This window comes from Prunus mume, linkage group LG2, assembly GCF_029339155.1.
Source record: "Prunus mume cultivar Tortuosa linkage group LG2, ASM2933915v1, whole genome shotgun sequence".
NCBI classification, from domain to species: domain Eukaryota; kingdom Viridiplantae; phylum Streptophyta; class Magnoliopsida; order Rosales; family Rosaceae; genus Prunus; species Prunus mume.
The window spans coordinates 39,514,856-39,533,652 of NC_142699.1; the positions used below are offsets into that span (position 1 = coordinate 39,514,856).

General features: G+C 39.1%; 1 protein-coding gene and 2 pseudogenes across 1 annotated transcript; 1 reads left to right on the forward strand and 2 right to left on the reverse strand.

Annotated features, from left to right (window-relative positions):
• Window positions 1–9,324: 9,324 nt before the first annotated feature.
• Window positions 9,325–10,549, reverse strand: LOC103322614 (exopolygalacturonase pseudogene; annotated as a pseudogene).
• Window positions 10,550–12,727: 2,178 nt separating this feature from the next.
• Window positions 12,728–15,083, forward strand: LOC103322612 (F-box protein At3g07870-like). The gene is made up of 2 exons (XM_089046481.1): window positions 12,728–14,554; window positions 14,809–15,083. Exon 1 carries the CDS (start codon window positions 13,412–13,414, stop codon window positions 14,537–14,539), a length of 1,128 nt encoding a protein of 375 aa, XP_088902607.1. The 5' UTR covers window positions 12,728–13,411; the 3' UTR covers window positions 14,540–14,554; window positions 14,809–15,083.
• Window positions 15,084–17,433: 2,350 nt separating this feature from the next.
• On the reverse strand, window positions 17,434–18,733 carry LOC148920313 (uncharacterized; annotated as a pseudogene).
• Window positions 18,734–18,797: the final 64 nt, after the last annotated feature.

The window sequence follows — 18,797 nt, forward strand, 5'->3', positions numbered from 1 at the left end:
TCAATTGTATGAGGTGGCTACTTGCCTAAATCTGCATGGATTCGGATCGACCATGGCCGAGCAATTTGAATGCGATGACAAGGGCGTCGTTGTGTGGTAGATCGAGGCCGATTAGATCTTTCCTCTGGAAGCCGATCACAACATCGTCTTCGCTCTGGGAGACTAGTGGAGACGATCACAACACCGTCTTCTAATTGACGGTGCTGTGGGAGATCATGGTCGCATGTTTGATCTTTCTCTTCTTTTCTTTGTTGGTCAGTCCGGACCCCTCGAGTCGGCTACGATTGTGTTAATCCTTATGACCTTCGGGTGGTTCCTTGGTGGTATCGCGGTCTTCTATCTGCTAGATGGCCTGCTTCGCGATGAACTCCGTGCAATGACCAGCTTTCACGAGTTCTTCGAGGTGTGCTTTCCAAGCAAAGCAATTATTCGTATTGTGTCCGTGTGTCGCATGGAAGGCACAATACTTCCTGGTATCCCTCTTGTCCGGATCTCCTTTCAAGGGTGGCGGTCTTTTTACCCAAGGTTTGTCCTTCGTTTGGGCTAAAATTTGATGTATAGGGATGGAGAACTTGGTGCAGTTCTCTTTTGTCGTAGCATCCTTTTGTGGGCTCGGCCTGCGTTTGTCTTTGTCCATCTTTGCCAAGCTTATTACTTCTTTAGTGCACTGCTTGGTGGTGATCTTCCTACTCGATGACTTCTTGCGCGATTCGATCGTCATCCCAGAGCGCGTAGCTTTCTGCAGTCGCAAAGACCTCTGCCAAAGTCTTTTTGGGAATGATAGTCAGCTCGCGGTATAAGTTGTGTTCTGCTAGAAGACCTTTCTTGAATGCAGATGATGCGATTAGGTCATCACATCCTACGATGTTGGCCTTTTCTACATTGAATATCTTGATGTAATCTCGAAAGGATTCGTCGGGCTTCTTGCACAGGTTGTATGCAGTGGTCGAGGTTCTTCTTGATCGTCCAGATAAAATTGTATTCTTTAGTGAAGGCGTAAGTAAGCTCATTGAAGGCTGCTGAGTCGGCCGGATAGCGAGTATGGAACCAGTCTTGAGCTGCTCATTGCAAAGTCATTGCAAACACCTTGCATATTAGCGCGTCTTCGGCTTTGTAGAGGATCATAAGGCTCTTGAAATGCTTCAAATGGCTTTCGGGATCGGAATCGCCTTTCAAGCATGTAAAAGAAGGCGTTAAGAATCGTTTCGAGGGAGCAGCCTGCTCGATTTCGACGGTGAAAGGTGAGGAGTTTGCTCGGTCTACCTTAACACGCAGTGTATCTTCGAAGTTTCCGTCAATCTTTAAGTCTCGAAGTCGGTTATTCACAAGCTTCTCAACGTCTTCTGCACACATGGCTGGTCGGTCACTTCAATGACCTTTACGATTTGGGCGAGACTGAGTAACTTCCTCGTTGGTTTGCAATGGTCGACCTTCTTGGTTGCACTGCCTACGCGACGTGTTGGTGGACTGCACTTGCTAGGGATTTTTTATAACTTGGCGACGAGTGGTTCTTCGAGAACAAGTAGCAGAGCGCCTTTCTTCACGGTCTTCATTGTGAGGGTTATCAAGTTGACCTCCCTGGGGCCTAGCCTTTCGTGAATATTTCTCTGTGAGCGTGCAGCGGAGTGCCTTTCTTCACGATCCTCATTGTGATGGTTGTCAGTTTGACGTCCCTAGGAGCCTAGCCTTTCATGAACATTTCCCTACGAACCTAAGCGAGCGTGGATGTCGGATCTTAGGCCCAGCCTATTGCGCACGTTGTTCCTTAAATTCAATCGGATGGGAGACTTCGTATGCTCTGAGTGTGGCTTGCTGATGCTTGCGATATGTCGGCAAGCTGATCACTTTATTGTGCATCTCTTTGTCTACTTACTCGTGCTCGACCTGCTTGGATCGAACTGCCTATCGGTGCGTTCGTGCATCCTTCTTTCTTCGCCCTATTGTCCAAGGCCAGGGTTTTGAGCCAAGTTTATTTGGTTGAGGAGCTGCTTCATCAAACTATTTTGGTCGACCATTCTCTGAGTTAGCTGGTCAACTCTTAGATTAAGGTCTTCTTGACTTCATGGATCGGAAGGAGAGAAATGTGTGAAGCCCAATTGCACACGGGCTAGGGTTTCATTGGATGTGTATGCGGGAGCGTGCGTCGAGCATGAGGGCAATGAAGGAATGCTTGAAGTTGCTCTAAGATTGGGCCAAAGTCACCGATGGTAGTGAGCCCGCCTTGATGAGAGGTTCCACCATGCTCGACAGCGATGTTATGAAGGTGGCTAGATCCGGCCATGGGACCTTGAGATGGTACGCGCGATAGAAGCCAGCGGTTGGTTCCAGTCACACTAGGTGGATGTGTGGTGCGGCAGCTAAGGTTTGCTGCGGGTTCACAGCGGCGAGAGGCGGTGAAGCCACCATGTCGATCGTGGGATTGTAAAGGAGTAGCTTTGGGTTGTCACGGATTGATCCATCCATGCCGTTTTGCTCCTTGTGTGCTTGCTTCCAACCATGGTTGTTTGGAAGGCTTCGGTGGATTGGAAAATAAGAGGAACGAATTCCTTAAGCACTCGCTGAGTATAACTCGTGCTCTCAATGAAAGCACCAAATGTTTGTGCAAATAATCTCGCGGGAGAATATTCGCTTCTAGATCCTTCAACCTTCGATCTTCCTTCTCTCTCTTCCTCGTTTCATGTAAAAAAGACTGGAGTAAATAGACCACACCCGGGGGGGTGTTGGCCAAAGGCCCTTCGATGCCTAAGTTAGTTCAAGTGTTTGTAGGAAAACAATAGCTAGGCAAAGGGTACGGAGTTGTATGTATGGTGTGAACCGAGCGGCTGGAGCTGTGTGTGGTGGTCGGAGCCGTGTGGAGAAAATATGGAGAGTGGAGAGGGAGAGAAAGCTTCAGGTATTTTTTTTCGGGTTTAGGAGTAGGTTTAGATGTACCTTGAATGATAAATGAGGTCGTCTATTTATAGGAGCCTCGGGGCTAGGATTTCGTAGAGAATATGTTGAGTTTATTCTCTACCCAAATTCGTAGGGATCGAGTCGGACTTAGATAATATCTAATTTAATGATATTATCTTCTCTTTATTGAAGATAATATCTTAATTAAATGATATTATCTCTTTTTATGAAGATAATATCTGAATAAATGAGATTATCTTCTCTTATAATATCTAAATTAATGGTATTATCTTATTAAATAAAGATAATATCCCATTAATTAAGATATTTATCCCAATTAATTAATTGGCTAGATAAACTAGTTCAATTAATTAATTTAAGAGATAATCTTCTTTTCCACGTGGCGTGTCCTGATTGGAGACGAAAATATATACTCCCACAGCACTGTCAATTAGAACATCTGCCTTTTAGTTATCTGAAGCATCTTATACTAGATTTATTCTCAAGTTTCAAGGACTACAACTTCAAATGTAATACTTGTACATTGACCAAGAGTCATCAAGGTGGACATTTATATTTCAATGAAAAATAATATTATAGTGAAGAATGATTATGAGTATTTTATCAAGACTATTGGATTAAGTGTGTAATTTCAAGTTGGATAAAAATGCCCTTACGTAACATTTTGTGAATTTTTCAAAGGACATTTAAGAAATTGAAGTGAGACCATTATAATTCTTAGGTAGGACGATAGTAGTCAACTCAACGAACACATAGGAAATTGTTTTTGAATTTTGGGCCAAAATGACCAAAATAACCCTATGTGTGAAAATTACCAAAATACCTTTGTAGGCCAATATATATATATATATATATATATATATATAATCTGAAACGTGGAGGACATCAACCCATCCTTCTCCCATTATTTCCCCCTTGCCTCAATTTCTCAAATGAACAATTGTGATTATGATTCTTATCATATGCTCACACATGCTAAGGCAGGTATTTGTAAACCTAATCTTAAGTATGCTCATCTTACTATTGCTATTAATCATTTGGTTGAGCCCACATGTTTTAGTTAGGCCCAAAAATCTGAAGACTGGTGTAAGGCCATTATGAATGTATTTCCCAACAAATAGGTCTTTCATATCAAAAACCGCTCTTATGGGTCCATTGAACGGTCTAAAGCCTGTTTGGTGGCCAATGGTTTTCATCAACAGAAGGGTTTGGATTATGCTGAGACTTTTAGCCTTGTGGTCAATCACTCCACCATTTGTCTTATCTTAGCCATCGCCGTTCACTTTGGGTGGCCCATTCGCTAGCTCGATGTCCAAAATGATTTCTCCACGGCTCCCTCACTGAAAAAGTCTACATGAAGCAACCTGTTGGGTTTCTTGATTCTCAATATCCTACACATGTTTGTAAGCTCAATCGTTCTTTATATGACCTTAAATAGGCTATGCAGGCTTGGTTTCAGTGTTTTTCTACTCATCTTGAGCATTTGGGATTTGTTGCTTCCAAGACTGAAACCTCATTATTCATGTACTTTCATGGGTCTACTACTATCTACTTATTGATTTATGTTGATGACATTTTAGTTACAGGGAATATTGGGTCTCATTACTCAACTAATTCTCGATTTGAGCCGTTAATTTTCTACGAAAGATCTTGGTCCCTTGCATTACTTCTTGGGCATGGAAGCGGTATGGACCTCCACCGGCCTGCATTTATCTCAATCCAAATAGATCCTGGATCTATTGACACGCACAAAGATGTTAGACTGCAAACCATTGCCAACTCCTGCTGTTGGTGGCTGTCGGTTAAGCTTGATGGTGACCCGTTATATGATGTTTTCGAGTATCATAGTGTGGTTGGGGCTCTTCAATATCTTACGTTCACAAATCCAAACATTGCCTTTTTTGTTAATCAAGTCTGCCAATTTATGCACAAGCCCGCGAGGACTCATTTGGTTGCTGTCAAATAGATTCTTCGTTATCTGAAGTCTACCTCTGATGATGGCCTTGTATATAAGCCTAGTTCATTAAGTCTTACTGCATATGCTGATGCTGATTATGCCAGTGATCCTGATGATCGTCACTCTACTGGAGGGTATTATGCCTATCTTTGTGATAATCTTGTTTCCTAGAGCTCTAAGAAACAGCGAGGTGTTTCACACTCCAGTATTAATCGTATTCCCACATCTCTCACCTCTAGCATATCTCCGTTTGAAAGATTGTATGGTAACTGTCCTGATTATTTCTCATTGAAAGTGTTTGGTTGTACTTGTTTTGTTCTTCGTCCTCTTGTTGAACATACAAAATTATCTGCTCGCTCTGCTATGTGTGTTTTTCTTGGTTATGGCGAAGGACAAAAAGGTTATCGTTGTTATGATCCTAGTGCACAAAAATTGTATGTCTCTCGTCATGTGGTTTTTCTTGAGCATATTCCTTTTGTCTCCATTCCTACTAGTTCTCCTACTTTATCGAATTATGAGCTCATGTATATCGATCCTTTTTCACCTACTAATGATGATTTCTCTTATTCTAACAATGTTAACATTTCTCCTGTTTCTAGTTCCCCTTCTAATCCTTGTGTTACTTCTCCTCCTATTACTCAAGTGTATTCTCGCAGGAAACATGTCATCAGTTCTGACACTAATAATCCTTCTTCTCCTTTGATGCCTGCTTCAACTTCTGTGGATGTGGATCCAATAGCACCTCGTTATCCTTCGCGCACTCATAAGCCCCCTCATCGGTTTGGTTATTCTTCTACTGATTTTAGTTATTCTTGTTATTCTCATAATTTCTCTTCTTTCTTATCTTCTATACATACTCTCTGAACCCACCTCCTACAAGGAGGCTATATGTAATCCTCTTTGGCAACAGGCTATGAATGAAGAACTTTGTGCTCTTCGTAAAACTGGCACATGGGATTTGGTTCCTCTTCCTCCCGGTAAACATGCAGTTGGATGTCGATGGGTTTATAAAATTAAGACTAAGTCTGATGGTTCTCTTGAGAGATATAAGGCTCATTTGGTTGCTAAGGGATTTACACAGGAATATGGCCTTGATTATGAAGAGACCTTTGCTCCAGTGGCCAAGATGACTTCTGTTCATACTTTACTTGCTGTTGCCTCAGTTCATCAATGGAGTTTATCACAGATGGATGTTAAAAATGCTTTTTTGAATGGGGATCTTTTCGAAGAGGTGTATATGGTTCCCTCTCTAGGTGTTCTTCATAATCCCGGGGAGGTATGTCGTTTACGAAAAGCTTTGTATGGTCTTAAACAAGCTCGTCGTGCTTGGTTTGAGAAATTCTCTGCTGTTATTGGTTCTCTTGGTTTTCAATCAAGTGCTCATGATCCTGCCTTGTTTGTTCGTTCTACCTCTGTTGGTCGTATCCTTCTCCTCCTTTATGTTGATGACATGATTCTTACGGGTGTTGATTTGGATGGTATCACCCAATTAAAATTGGCTTTACATGATCGATTTGAGATGAAGGATTTAGGTCCCTTACATTATTTCCTTGGCATTGAAGTTGCATCTTCCCCTAAAGGTTATCTCCTTTCTCAGTCTAAGTATGCCGCTGACGTTCTTCAAAAAGCTCGTATTATAGATACTAGAGTGGCTGATACGCCTCTTGAGCTCAATGTGCATTATTCTCCATCTGATGGTACCCCTTTGGATGATCCTACTCTTTATTGCACTATTGTTGGGAGCTTGGTTTATCTCACTATTACTCGCCCTGATATTGCCTATGCTGTTCATATTGTTAGTCAGTTTGTCTCTTCTCCCACTACTCTTCACTGGGCTGCTGTGATTCGTATTTTACGCTATCTTCGAGGGACATTGTTTCAAAGCTTATTGCTTCCTTCCACCTCCACTCTGGAGCTTCGAGCCTTTTCTGATGCTAGTTGGGCTAGCGATCCTTTTGATCGGAAATCTACTACTGGTTATTGCATTTTTCTTGGTGATTCTCTTATCTCCTGGAAAAGTAAGAAACAATCAGTTGTTTCTCGTTCTTCTGCTAAGGCTGAGTATCGTGCTATGGCCTCTACTGCTGCTGAAATTGTTTGGCTTCGGTGGTTGCTTCAAGATATGGGTGTTTCTCTCTCTGTGCCTACTCCTTTGTATTGTGATAATAAAAGTGCCATTCAAATTGCTCACAACTCTGTCTTTCATGAGCGCACAAAGCACATCGAGTTGGACTGTCACTTTGTTTGCCATCATTTCCAGCAAGGCACTATCTCTCTTCCTTTTGTCTCCTCCACCATGCAATTGGCCGAGTTCTTCACCAAGTCTCACACTCTTGCTCGCTTCCGCTTTCTTCTTAGCAAACTCTCGATGCTTAATACTGTAACATTGTGAGTTTGACAGGGGATGTGACAATTGTATAGCCAATATTTATATATATTTGAGGGTAGTTAGGTCTTTTACTTATCTAGGGCATCTTTATATGCCTATATATTGTAAGCTTACAGCTGCTGTATTTTTTATTGTTTTGTGAATATATTGGCATTCTCTACTTCTGCTTGAATTGTTCACAATACTGTTGTTGCCTTGTCCTTGGTACGTTCATTGTTTCATGATCTCTATCTTCCCCTCACTCCTCCACATATTTGGTGTGATAATGTCAGTGCAATCTCTCTTACTTCTAATCCGATATTTCAGTCCCACACTCGTTATATTGAGGTTGATTATCACTGTGTTCGGGAGAAAGTTATTCACAAGGAGCTGGAGGTTGATTACATTTCCTCTAAGGATCAGCTTGCTGATCTTCTCACCAAGGTTCCACTCTTCGGTTTCGTTACTTACTCTCCAAGCTTCCCCTTTTTTGTCGCCCGCTCAGCTTGCGGGGCATGATGAACCTTATCCAGACTTGACGTGATCTCCTGCTGCTAAGCCGGCCTTATTTGTGTTTACTTTTATAGGTTATAATTATCTTGTATAGGATAAATACCTTATTGATAATTATCTTGTAAAGAGTTTGTCTCCATGTAAACTTATTAACCCTCTATACATGAGTTCTATATATATATACATGAGTTCTATATAAACACATGAACTGCTCACCTATCAATTGTGGGTTGAGTTTATTTGTTCCTGTTCATTCTTTCACAACCTTCCACTGGTTGAGATTAAATGTACGCTGTTGGTCTCTTGCAAATACACTGAAGTTGCTGTAGTACCAATTTAGCCTGCAAACAAACCAACTCTCACTCAATTGGCTTGGAGTGAGATAAAATGACCATAATAATGAAAATTATTTAAGATAAAATGGGAAGTCTTACATTCTGCAATAAACGAGAGCAGGAGCAAAGTGAAATCTTTTATAATTGTTAATGACCTTATAGGTCATATACCTGCACAAGCACCTTCCTTTCAACTATCCATGATTCAACATATATAAGCACCTTCCTCTGATACCACATTCTATGCACACAACACCAAATATATGTAACTTGGTACATGAACATGAAGCACTTCAATCATAAAAATAATAAAACACTTAGAAACTGACTACCTATATACACAGTTCCCCAACTAATCACAGAAAGAATTCAACAAGGTCATTTAACTTGCCAATTTGCCATGCCCACTTAGCCAACTGCAGCACAAAAAATTCTTAGAATATATATGTATATATATATATCGATTAGTATAGCAAACATACAACCCAAAAGTGACATAACAGCAAATTGAATTAGAATCCAAACAACGAACCAAATCAACATCAATGGAGGGCTCTCTCCCCTTCAATAGAAAGAAAAAAAAAATCGAGCTGCTTAGAAATCCCAATGTTAAGAATCTAAGATGTTGTAATTTTTGACCCAACTGAAATCCCAGGGTTGTATCATGTATGTAATATTGCTTTATTTCCATTATCCGGTTTCTGTATTAACTATCAAGTATTCAAGTGCGGTGTGGTCCTCTTGTATCGTTTCTCTGTCTGTGGTTAAGGATTTTGTATCTGTTTCTTGGTTAAGCATGGTATTGTTGTTCGCCATGGCTGCTTTGTTTCTGTGCTTCGTTTCTGGGTAGTTGAGTTTGGGATTTGAAACCCAGAGAATCTGTAATGCCATTCCTGTTACTTCTATTTGAGATGTAATTCATATGTGGATTCTTAGTCTCTAGTAATGGTAGTTTCTTGTGCATGCTTGCTTGAATATTTAGGTCAAGATTGTACATTTCTGGTTTTCTGATTGTAGTCTGTTAATTCTCTGTCCTTGTACGATCGAGTTATCTTTATACATCACATGAATTGAAATATGACGCATTATTCCATGTTAATTGCTCCGGATTAATGCTTCTCTCCTTTGTACATGGTATACATGTTATTTATTTATCTTGATACAAAGGAGAGAACATGTAGCACAAAAGCAAAGTAGAACACATAAATTTATGTATAGAGAACATTAATTAGTACTTTCTACTTCTTGGATAAAGGAAGAGGTGCCAAGGACGATGTAGCACAAGCAAGAGCCTTTTTCATGCCAGTAATTGTGGGCTTGACATTAGAACACAGAGAGGTAAGAGGGCCTTGGTCTCCACCGTAGGTGAGATCAATGTCAGTCAACTTCACATTCTCACATGGTAGGCCCCTGCTACATACAAGCTTGACTGCAAGTGGAGTGAAAGATGAGCCCTTAATGTTCTTGAAGCTGACATTGTTGATCTTAACTTTTGACGGAGGCTTTTGGTCACACCGAGTATATGGGCAGTACAATTGGTCTATAAGGATAGGGTTACTGACATTAACCATGATAATATTCTCATAGTGTATATCTGAGGCAGTACTGCTAGAAGGAGAATCTGGCCATGTTTTGATTCTCACACCGTTCTGCGTATTAGTCAGGGTGCAGTTCTTAACTATGATCCCGGTCACAGCCTTTTCTTCCTTATATCTTCCAAGGCTTCCAATGCTTATGCCATGGCCTGGCCCACAAGTAACATCGATCACTTGTGATTTGGTGAGTCATCACCAATAGAAACACAGTCATCTCAGTTCTAATCTTTGCATGAGTAATGTTGATACCAGTCGAAGCCCCGATATGGATTCCATCTGTGTTTCTGCTCTCTTCAGGTGCTGTGATGGTAAGATGTTGAAATGTAGTATGCTTGCATCTAAAAACATGCATGTGAAAATTTTTGCTGTTGAGTGAAGTTATGTCCTGAACTCTGGAATTGGTGATGAATTCGAACCTCAGATTAATGGGAATCGGTTTGCAATTTTTGTTTTTGTGGCAGTCATTTTGACCCCAAACAAGTGCTCCTTGGCCATCAAAAGTCCCACCACCTGATAAGGTGAACTTGTCAATGTATTGAAAACCAACCCAAGTATCCGGTCTTGTGAATTGGCCAGCGTTTGCTGGAGCCTGCAATGTGCCTCGAACTTGCATCTCAATAGGAGCCTTACAGGGGCCTCTGAAAGTTGCTTCTTTTAACTTGTATGTCCCGCTCGGAACAACAACTTTACTTGCCGATGGAGATGCACATGCATCACTCCAAGCCTTGGCCAAGGCCTTTGTGACATCAGAGCCGGGCTTTGCACCGTATGTTTCACTTGTCACATCAAACACACTAGGATTAGCTTTAGCTGTACATGCTAACAATAAGAACAAAAGCATTGCCAAGAATCTTAATTTCAGAGCCATTTTGATTTTCCTTCCACTTTGTTAATTTTCTTCTCTCTTTTTTCTTTGTAAGGATGATGCAACTCCATTTTGAGTTGAGGCCAATTTATAGTCCGATTGGGAAGGCTCAACACCATCAAACTATCCAACCAATCACTAACTATTTTCATACGAAGTTGCATTCTAGTTCAGCCTTACATCCTATAATTAGTAAGCTATTTAGCCTTAAGAATATTCATCACTAAATCTCTATCTAGAACGTGCTAAGCTGTTTGTAGTATTGCTGTCCTCCTCATATACTTAAAATTTCTAGAAAAGGAGGACCAAAACCATGCATGCATACCTGGATAGAGTTAATGAGATCAACAGGAAAAGACCATGCCAATAGTTGGCCCATTTACATATATACTTTTTCTAATCATCCATCATCCAACCTAATTAGCCTGGGTGTAGGTGAAAGAGAGTGGTAGTTATTCATATGAAGCATGTGTTATATTAAACTTCAATTTTAAACTACTTTAGTTTTATGTTTTTTAGGCTTAACTAATTAATGATTCTCCCGCCCCACCCTCCCAATATTACATAAGTTTAGTCTCACTTTATCCCATTTTGCCTCACCTAACACCCATGAACTCTCTGTGTAAAAAATATCCATTAAAGATTAAGAGGAAATTCATGGTCAGGAAGCAAATGTTTCGGTTTCCAATCACAAGGCGCCACGTGAACAAGAAGAATATCACTTAGGTCATTAATTGGGCCCATTTATTTGGCCAATTAATTAAGACCAAGAATTGGGAAATTATCTTTATTTGAGAATATAATCACCAATTAAAGATAATATCACAAATTTGGGATATTATCTTATTTTGGGGATATTATCATTAATTAGGGAATATTGTAATCTAATAGACTAATTAAGAGTAGTGTGAATGTTTAGGGACCCACTAGTGTAGTGTTTTGGAGCAATTGCTCCTATAGGGTCGTCTCCCATGGTTGCAAGGGCAAACCAAGGACCTCGAAGCCATTTCCAGGGTTGTCATGGGGCTCTTTTATAGACCCTGGTGTGGTTGGGTAAGGTTTGCAACTTCAACCGTGTTTCCTTTTCTTTTCTTTTTTTTTCCTTTTTTTTTTCAGATTCCTTTCTTTTATAAAAATACCCAATTTCTTATGAATTATCTAATGGGGTAATTTTCATTTTAGTACCTTGACAGTGTGTTGTAGGGGAGGCAGTTTAGACCAAAGAACCGCAAAAATCAACCGACAATTTACCGCATAATGAAACTGCAATCGCGGAAAACCGAACCGCATTTGCTGTATGAAAAACCAAACCGCATTTAAGGTATTTGATTTTCAAAACTTGCAGTTACCGCAAACCACGACTATATTAAAAATAAAAAAAATAAATTGCATTTTGTAGACAGCATTGGTGCTCAAACAACACAACGGGGTCCTTCAAATCCACTCACCACCACCAACACTTTAGTTTGTAACATTAGTGCATTGCATTTTCCTTTTAGTTTGTAAGTTTAATTAACTTTGAATTGGATTTTTCCTTTGGGTTGTAACTTTAATTCATTTTGCATTGCATTTTCCTTTTGGTTTGTAACTTTAAAGGATTTGGAATTGGAATGCTTGAGAAGTTGAGGTTGTGAATGCTTGAGAAGTTTTACTTTAATTGGAATGCTTGGAATTGTAACTTTAATTTTCTTTAGGTTGTGAATGCTTGAGAAGTTGAGGAGGTTGTGAATTTATATATGCTTGAGAAGTTGTGAATTTATTTATTTAGGTTGTGAATTTACATTTTTGGGTTAAAGTATGCTTAAACTCAAAAGGCTTCAAAAGAAGCATCAAAATTAGGCCTAAAATGTGGAAGATTTGATTTTTATGACACAAAAAGAACTTGCGGTTTTAAACCGTTAATTCATGGTAACCGAGCAAAAAGCGGTCGGTTTGCGGTTTCAAAAATCAACATGACAAATAGTCGGTCGGTTTGCGGTTTGGGCAAAAATTCGTGGTTACCAAACTGCAACTACCCCTAGTGTGTTGGATGAAGTAATTCTAATTTCCATAGAAACTATAAATGATGGGATTTCCAATTACATCATTTAAAATTCCATCAGTTACACATTTTAGTGTTTGGATGTCATGTATGTGGAATGTAAGAAATTATAAAAATTACAATTTCACCTGTTTAGATACTCATAAGAGAATTAGAATTTAATTAGAAGTAACAACATTTTTTTTTCTTCAACAATCTGGCATTTTCTGCGTGTAATTTGGCAAATCTTGAGTTGATTTTTCCAAACTCTGAACTTTTTCTTTTCCACGCTCTAAATCCCTCCTTTTGTTAAAATCCCGAGTTATTTTACCTCATTCAAACACATTGTGTAGTTCACCGAGTTTCACCCTTTAAATCATAATTTTTTTGGAAGGGAATAAAAAAAAACGTGGCACCATGCTATTTGTAGTTAATATTAAATGTTATTATATTTTTATTTCTACATGAAAAATAGAAAGAGAAAACGTATAAAAGCTCCCACGAGCTTCCTGCTTCCTCCTCAATCTTGCCTTCCCCTATCTATATTTTTCTTTCACTTTATGCCACTCATATGGCATAAAATGAGGAATAAAAAAAAAGGCAAGATGTGAAGGAAGTTAACATTCTTGTAAATAAAATTTGTTTCTTTTTTTTATTTTTAGTAAGTAGATGAATTATTGACCAAAAAAGAGTAAGTAGGTGAATTTACAAACTAAAAAAGACGAAGGGATAAACAGGAAACAAAACAAACCACATAATATGGGCTACAAGATACGCACACGGGTACTTGCACCACCTTCCGCATTCTCTCTTTTGGCGTGTCAAAGTGTTGAGTGGGCAAAAATATGAAGAGAATTATACAATGCTTCCGCCACCCAGCAACCAACAGAAGCAGAACCCCAAAACAAGAAGACGACGATGAAGAGGAAGAGCATGATCAGAGACCCTACATTCTGCAGTTGTCAGACCACATAATACTGGAGATTTTCTGCAAAATCCCAACAAAAACTCTCATCCAATGCAAGCGTGTGTGCAAGTCTTGGCGTTGTTGTCTCTCAGACCCTGAATTCACCAGAGAACTATTTTCACGAACACCCGCTTGCCTCTTGGTTACTGGCTTCCGCTGGCAGTGGGGCCACTTCTTGGTCAACCTCGACGGGACCTGGAACCCAAACGTCGTCGCCTTGAAGCTTTCCGGTGAAATAAGTCCACGAGCTACCATGGTAGGCTCGTGCAATGGCTTCCTCTGTCACTACTCGAGACATCATCTTCACATATTCAATCCCGTTACTGGTGAGCTTTTACCTCTTCCAACACCTTCAGAGCTTGGTACACTTGGAGACTGTTATGGTTTTGGGTTCGGTCCCGTCAGTTGTGTTTATAAAGTAGTTCGGATAGTGCCTAAACAAGTAATGGTTCTGACAGTCGGCTCTGGGATTTGGAGAAACATTGGGCACCCTGCCTACTCTTTTAGTAGCATAACTCCTTGTCATGGGATTTATCACAATGGTTTTCTTCATTGGATTGGTCGCACTTGTGGGGACAGCTCTCGGCATTTGGTATGTGCCTTTCATGTTGAAACAGAGCAGTTCCAAGAGTTACCACTACCGCCTCCTTCTTATGATCTGGATAAAACTTATTTTAAGCTCGGAGTATTAAATGGTTGGCTCTCTGTAATTCTTAACTTGAATGGCGATATCAGTGTTTGGGTGATGAAGGATTATAAGATGAAGGAATCTTGGACTAAAGAGCATGAGTTTAAAGACCCAGTTGGTTCTTTTGGCACTTCAATATTGAAATTTACTAAGGAAGGGCAAGTCTTGGGGTTAAATTATGATGATCATTCAATGCAGGCTTACACTCTCGCAAGAACTGGCCTTGTGAGGGTTGAGGTTGATGGACTACCTGTAATGATTTCGGAGGCATGGGACCTCGTTCTGAGCTTTGTTTCGCTTAAGGATAGATCACCATAGGGTTACAGCTTGAAGGTACCATATGTCCATCCTAAGCATTTTGTATTTCCTGCTCTGTGCAATTTGAACTTTTTTTGGTCGAAAGTGCAATAAAACTTCATCTTTTAATTTCAAAAAAGGAACTTGTAACAAACGTTAGTTTTTGGACCTTGTAATTTGAATTAGTGCAAAAGGAAAGTATTTTGGAGTTGTTTTCCATTGTTGCGGAGTTGAATAATATTTTGGTTTCCCTGCCCTTATTCTTTACAATTGTGGTGGAAATTGTTCAGGGAGATGAAAGTTCGTTGGGCTATTCCGAAGGGGTGTTTTGAGTTTCTGAGCGCCAAGTTTGAGATTGTTGGCAGTTTTCTGGAACATTTGACGCTGGATTTGTTAGCAGCCGCCAAGCGAGACTAGATTTTCCGAATTTAGAGCTTTTTCTCTTACCTTTTTTTGAGTGGTCTTTTATTGTATTTTCTCTTTTCCCTTCAGATTGTGGATTCCTTTGTCCACTCTTTCTAATTAGCGCTTCTACTTTAACAAATTTCTGTTTCGATTTGTAATATGCTAGTGAAAAAGTGTTTTTAGATTTATAATATGTTGACAGTGACAGACAAGAATGCTTGAAATTTGTGTGCATTTCTTGCTTAATTTCTGCTAGGAAGGTAATAGTTTGCACCCGTGATGAATTCTGACAATATTTGAGAGGGAATATTGGTCGTGAGGCACGACATGAATTGCATTGTTTCCATTCCATCCTTGTATTAACCTTTTAGAGTATTTGTACTGGTACTTGCGTCGTATGGTCTTTGTGCCTATAATTTATATGAATACAATTATTATTTTTCTCTAAAAATAAAAACAAAAAACAAATTGACACTTTAATTCATTGAAATAGAAAACTTAGTGAACCTCGCAACGTGTCCCTCATATTTTAAGAATCCCCAATAAGCGGGTACATAAATATAATCTCAATAAAGTATAATTAATTAATTTCAGGGTAGCTACCTAGTACTAATTGAGTAATATAATTTATGCTTAAATAAAGTAAATTTAAAGGACACAAAGATAAAGTCCATGGGTGTTAGGTGACGTAAAATGAGCTAAAGTGAGACCGAAGTTATAATATGGGAGGCAATAATCAATCATTGAAGCCTAAACAACAGCATTATGCATGCTTGAATATGTTAATGTCCATTTGTCCATCCGTCACACATCGGCAAATAACAATTCTCATTATATTATGCTGCATGCCTTCACTATGTTACATGTAAACAAAGGGACAAGCTCAAAATATATTAAAGGTAAAATAACCCCAGCAGCATCATATCCTGAAGCATCTTCCTCAGAAACTAATACGTACGTACCAAGCCAACTCTCCCAAGCATGAAAAACTACCACTCTTTTATTAATATCTGGCCGTGATTCTACATAGTCTACGAAACCTCCACTGTTGTAATAATCGAAAAAATATTATATAAAAAAATTTAAAATTTTAAAAAATTTATTATTTATAAAAAATTTAAAAATTAAAAAGACGGTGCACATGTTATAGGATCAATAGACAATGCGAAATATTTGTCTTTTTATTTTTTAGGTTGTTATGAGATAGGCCCTTGCAACTCTTAGAGCATCCACAATGATGCTCTCTTTTTCTTAGCTAAAATTTGGCTAAAAATATAAGAAAGCTATTTTAGGAGCTCTCTAGATGACTCTTTTTTGATTGGCCCATCTCTATTAAAAAATAAAATAAAAAATAGTTAGCATTAAATAAAGTTTTGAAATACTCATTAAATAAAGCAGAATTAAATTATAGGGAGCCACTAGGAGTCCTTTCTCTCTCCTCAGATTTAGGAGCTCCTAGATGACTCTCTATTTTAGGAGGTGGATAGGGAGCGTGATTGGAGTTGCATTTTTACGATTCCTCCCTAAAATTTGTCTAAGAAGGTAGTTTAGGGAGTCCATTGTGGATTCTCTTATATCCTAAACATAAAATTATCTATTTTTAAACTATTATTAAATAAAATAAAAACACAAATTTGAATATAGGTTAATACTTGTCCAAATATTACAAAATATTTACACACTATGGCATCTACCTTTGTTGTCAAATCCCTTGTGTTCAGCATTTAGATTTAATTCTTTTTAATTTGGCACCTATTTAATATTGAAACTTTTAGATAAAAATAAATCAATGAATACATAAATAAAAATTGTTAGTTTATAAAATAAAATAAAAAGATCATTAGAGTTTAAGCTAAAAAATTTAGCTAGCTCATCCATTGAAAAATTTATGATTCTACCTTTGAGTAGGTAAGCATCTGTTTGGTTCAAGGTTTAGAAGCATGAGCATGGGTTTCAAATTGCATTCCCATGTATGATAAATGCAATTCTTGAATTACCCATGTTATTAAAAGAGCTTCTTAGATATGGATCTATTTTCATTTAGATACAATGGATGCAGGACACTAATTGGACTCTCTTCAATTGCAGTCCTCCCCAATCAATTGTATGGCCAGGTAAGCAAACCTTGTAGCCACCATATTCAAACATTTACAATATATGACAATGGTTGAAAATGGCAAGTACATGCAAATACCACTTTTAAATATCAGTTTTCTCCTACAATCAAGCTTATAACATTCAATTTTTTGAAACACAAGGGCGATAGTGTATTTATTAATGAGGGAAAAAGTAACAAGTACAAAAATCGGGCACAAGCCCTAGAGGATTAGGCGAGTACTCTACACCGAGCGAAGCGTAGTGGTCGTCGGCTACAGTAGCCTACCTCCTCAACATAGCGGAGGAGGAACCTTGCCTCCGATAGAGTCCCCGGTCCCCCTAGTAGCACGGCCGTAAAAAACTACAAGTTACACTCCTCGTACAGGACATCAACTAGAAGATCTAGCGGTTCTTCAAACCAAGTAGTCATAGTGCCAATATGGGAAGCATAACGTGCCAGACGATGAGCCGCTCCATTTGCAACCCGACGGATATGGGTAAAACCATCCCCAAGTGATCTGGGTTAGCGGTGCCTTAGTGTCTTCCACCCTGAGGCCCACATTGGACCTATCAAGAAGAACTTCGGATTGCGACACGATCTGGAGAGAATCACTCTCAAAAATTACATTATTAAAATCCTTCCACCGCCAAAATTGCTCCTTCGCGAGCTGCCATTGCTTCAACCTGTAAAGTGAGAAAACATTTTCCACATGCAACGCTCTGCCGCAACAAACTTGCCATTAGAATCGCGCACCACTATTCCCACACCCCCATATGTATTACCTTCTGTCCAAGAGCCGTCCACATTAATTTTTAGACTTCCAGTATGGTTTTGTCCAAGGCTGAGGCGCATAACAGCCCGACCAAGAGCAGCCCCAGGGCCGAGCATGAACAAAATCAAGTAGACGAACAGCAGCACTAGAGCTTGTGAATTCTGGTTTGGGTGTTTGGTTATTCCATATCTTGCCATTTCGAGCCTCCCAGATTGCCCAACCAGTAACAAAAAAGAGGTCCAAATCAGCATATGATAAATGGTCAATACGTGAGAGGACCCAATCATGCACATGGTGATATTGTTGAGAGATGCCACCGCTGCCAATTAAAGCACAGGCCCAGACTCCTCTTGCAAATGGGCAATGCCATAACACATGCAAAGTAGACTCCATTTCAGCCCCACATAAGTCACAGCATGTATCCAAATGTATCTTTCGTTTCCACAAGTTGTCCTTGGTTGGTAGAATGCCAGTGCAAGCTTTCCACCAAAACAATTTTATCTTACTTGGAATCTTTGCCTTCCAAATAGCAGTCGACCCTTTACTAAAACCATTTCCAGTTGATGACGACGCCAGAGTCTGGGGATCAAGAACCGTACGGGCTACCTTGTAAGCACTTTTGACAGAGAATTGACCTTTTTTGTCAAAATGCCAAATAAGAGCGTAAACCCTTTAAATGATGATTTCATAGCTCACAGATTAAAGACCTATTTAATTCAAATTTCAGCTATATACACATGGAAACTATATTTTTTAGAAGCTTTATTAAATTGGTAGCATATACCTACCTTTTGGCTATAAATTTATATATTGAGTTTTTCAAAATTCTTTGATGGAATTTTTTTTGTCATAATTTTAATTTTTTAATATACCTAGTATGGAAGCATAACTTTTTTAAATAAAAAAAAAAACATGTGTTTTACCTGTCATTGAGGTGCATCCAATATGTGTTTTGCCTAGTACAGAGGTGCATCAAATATGTACTATACCTATTAGCTAGGCAT

Excerpts from the sequence above, each read along its gene's own strand:
- LOC103322612 (XM_089046481.1), top strand. The coding sequence starts at position 13,412 with ATGAAGAGAATTATACAATGCTTCCGCCACCCAGCAACCAACAGAAGC.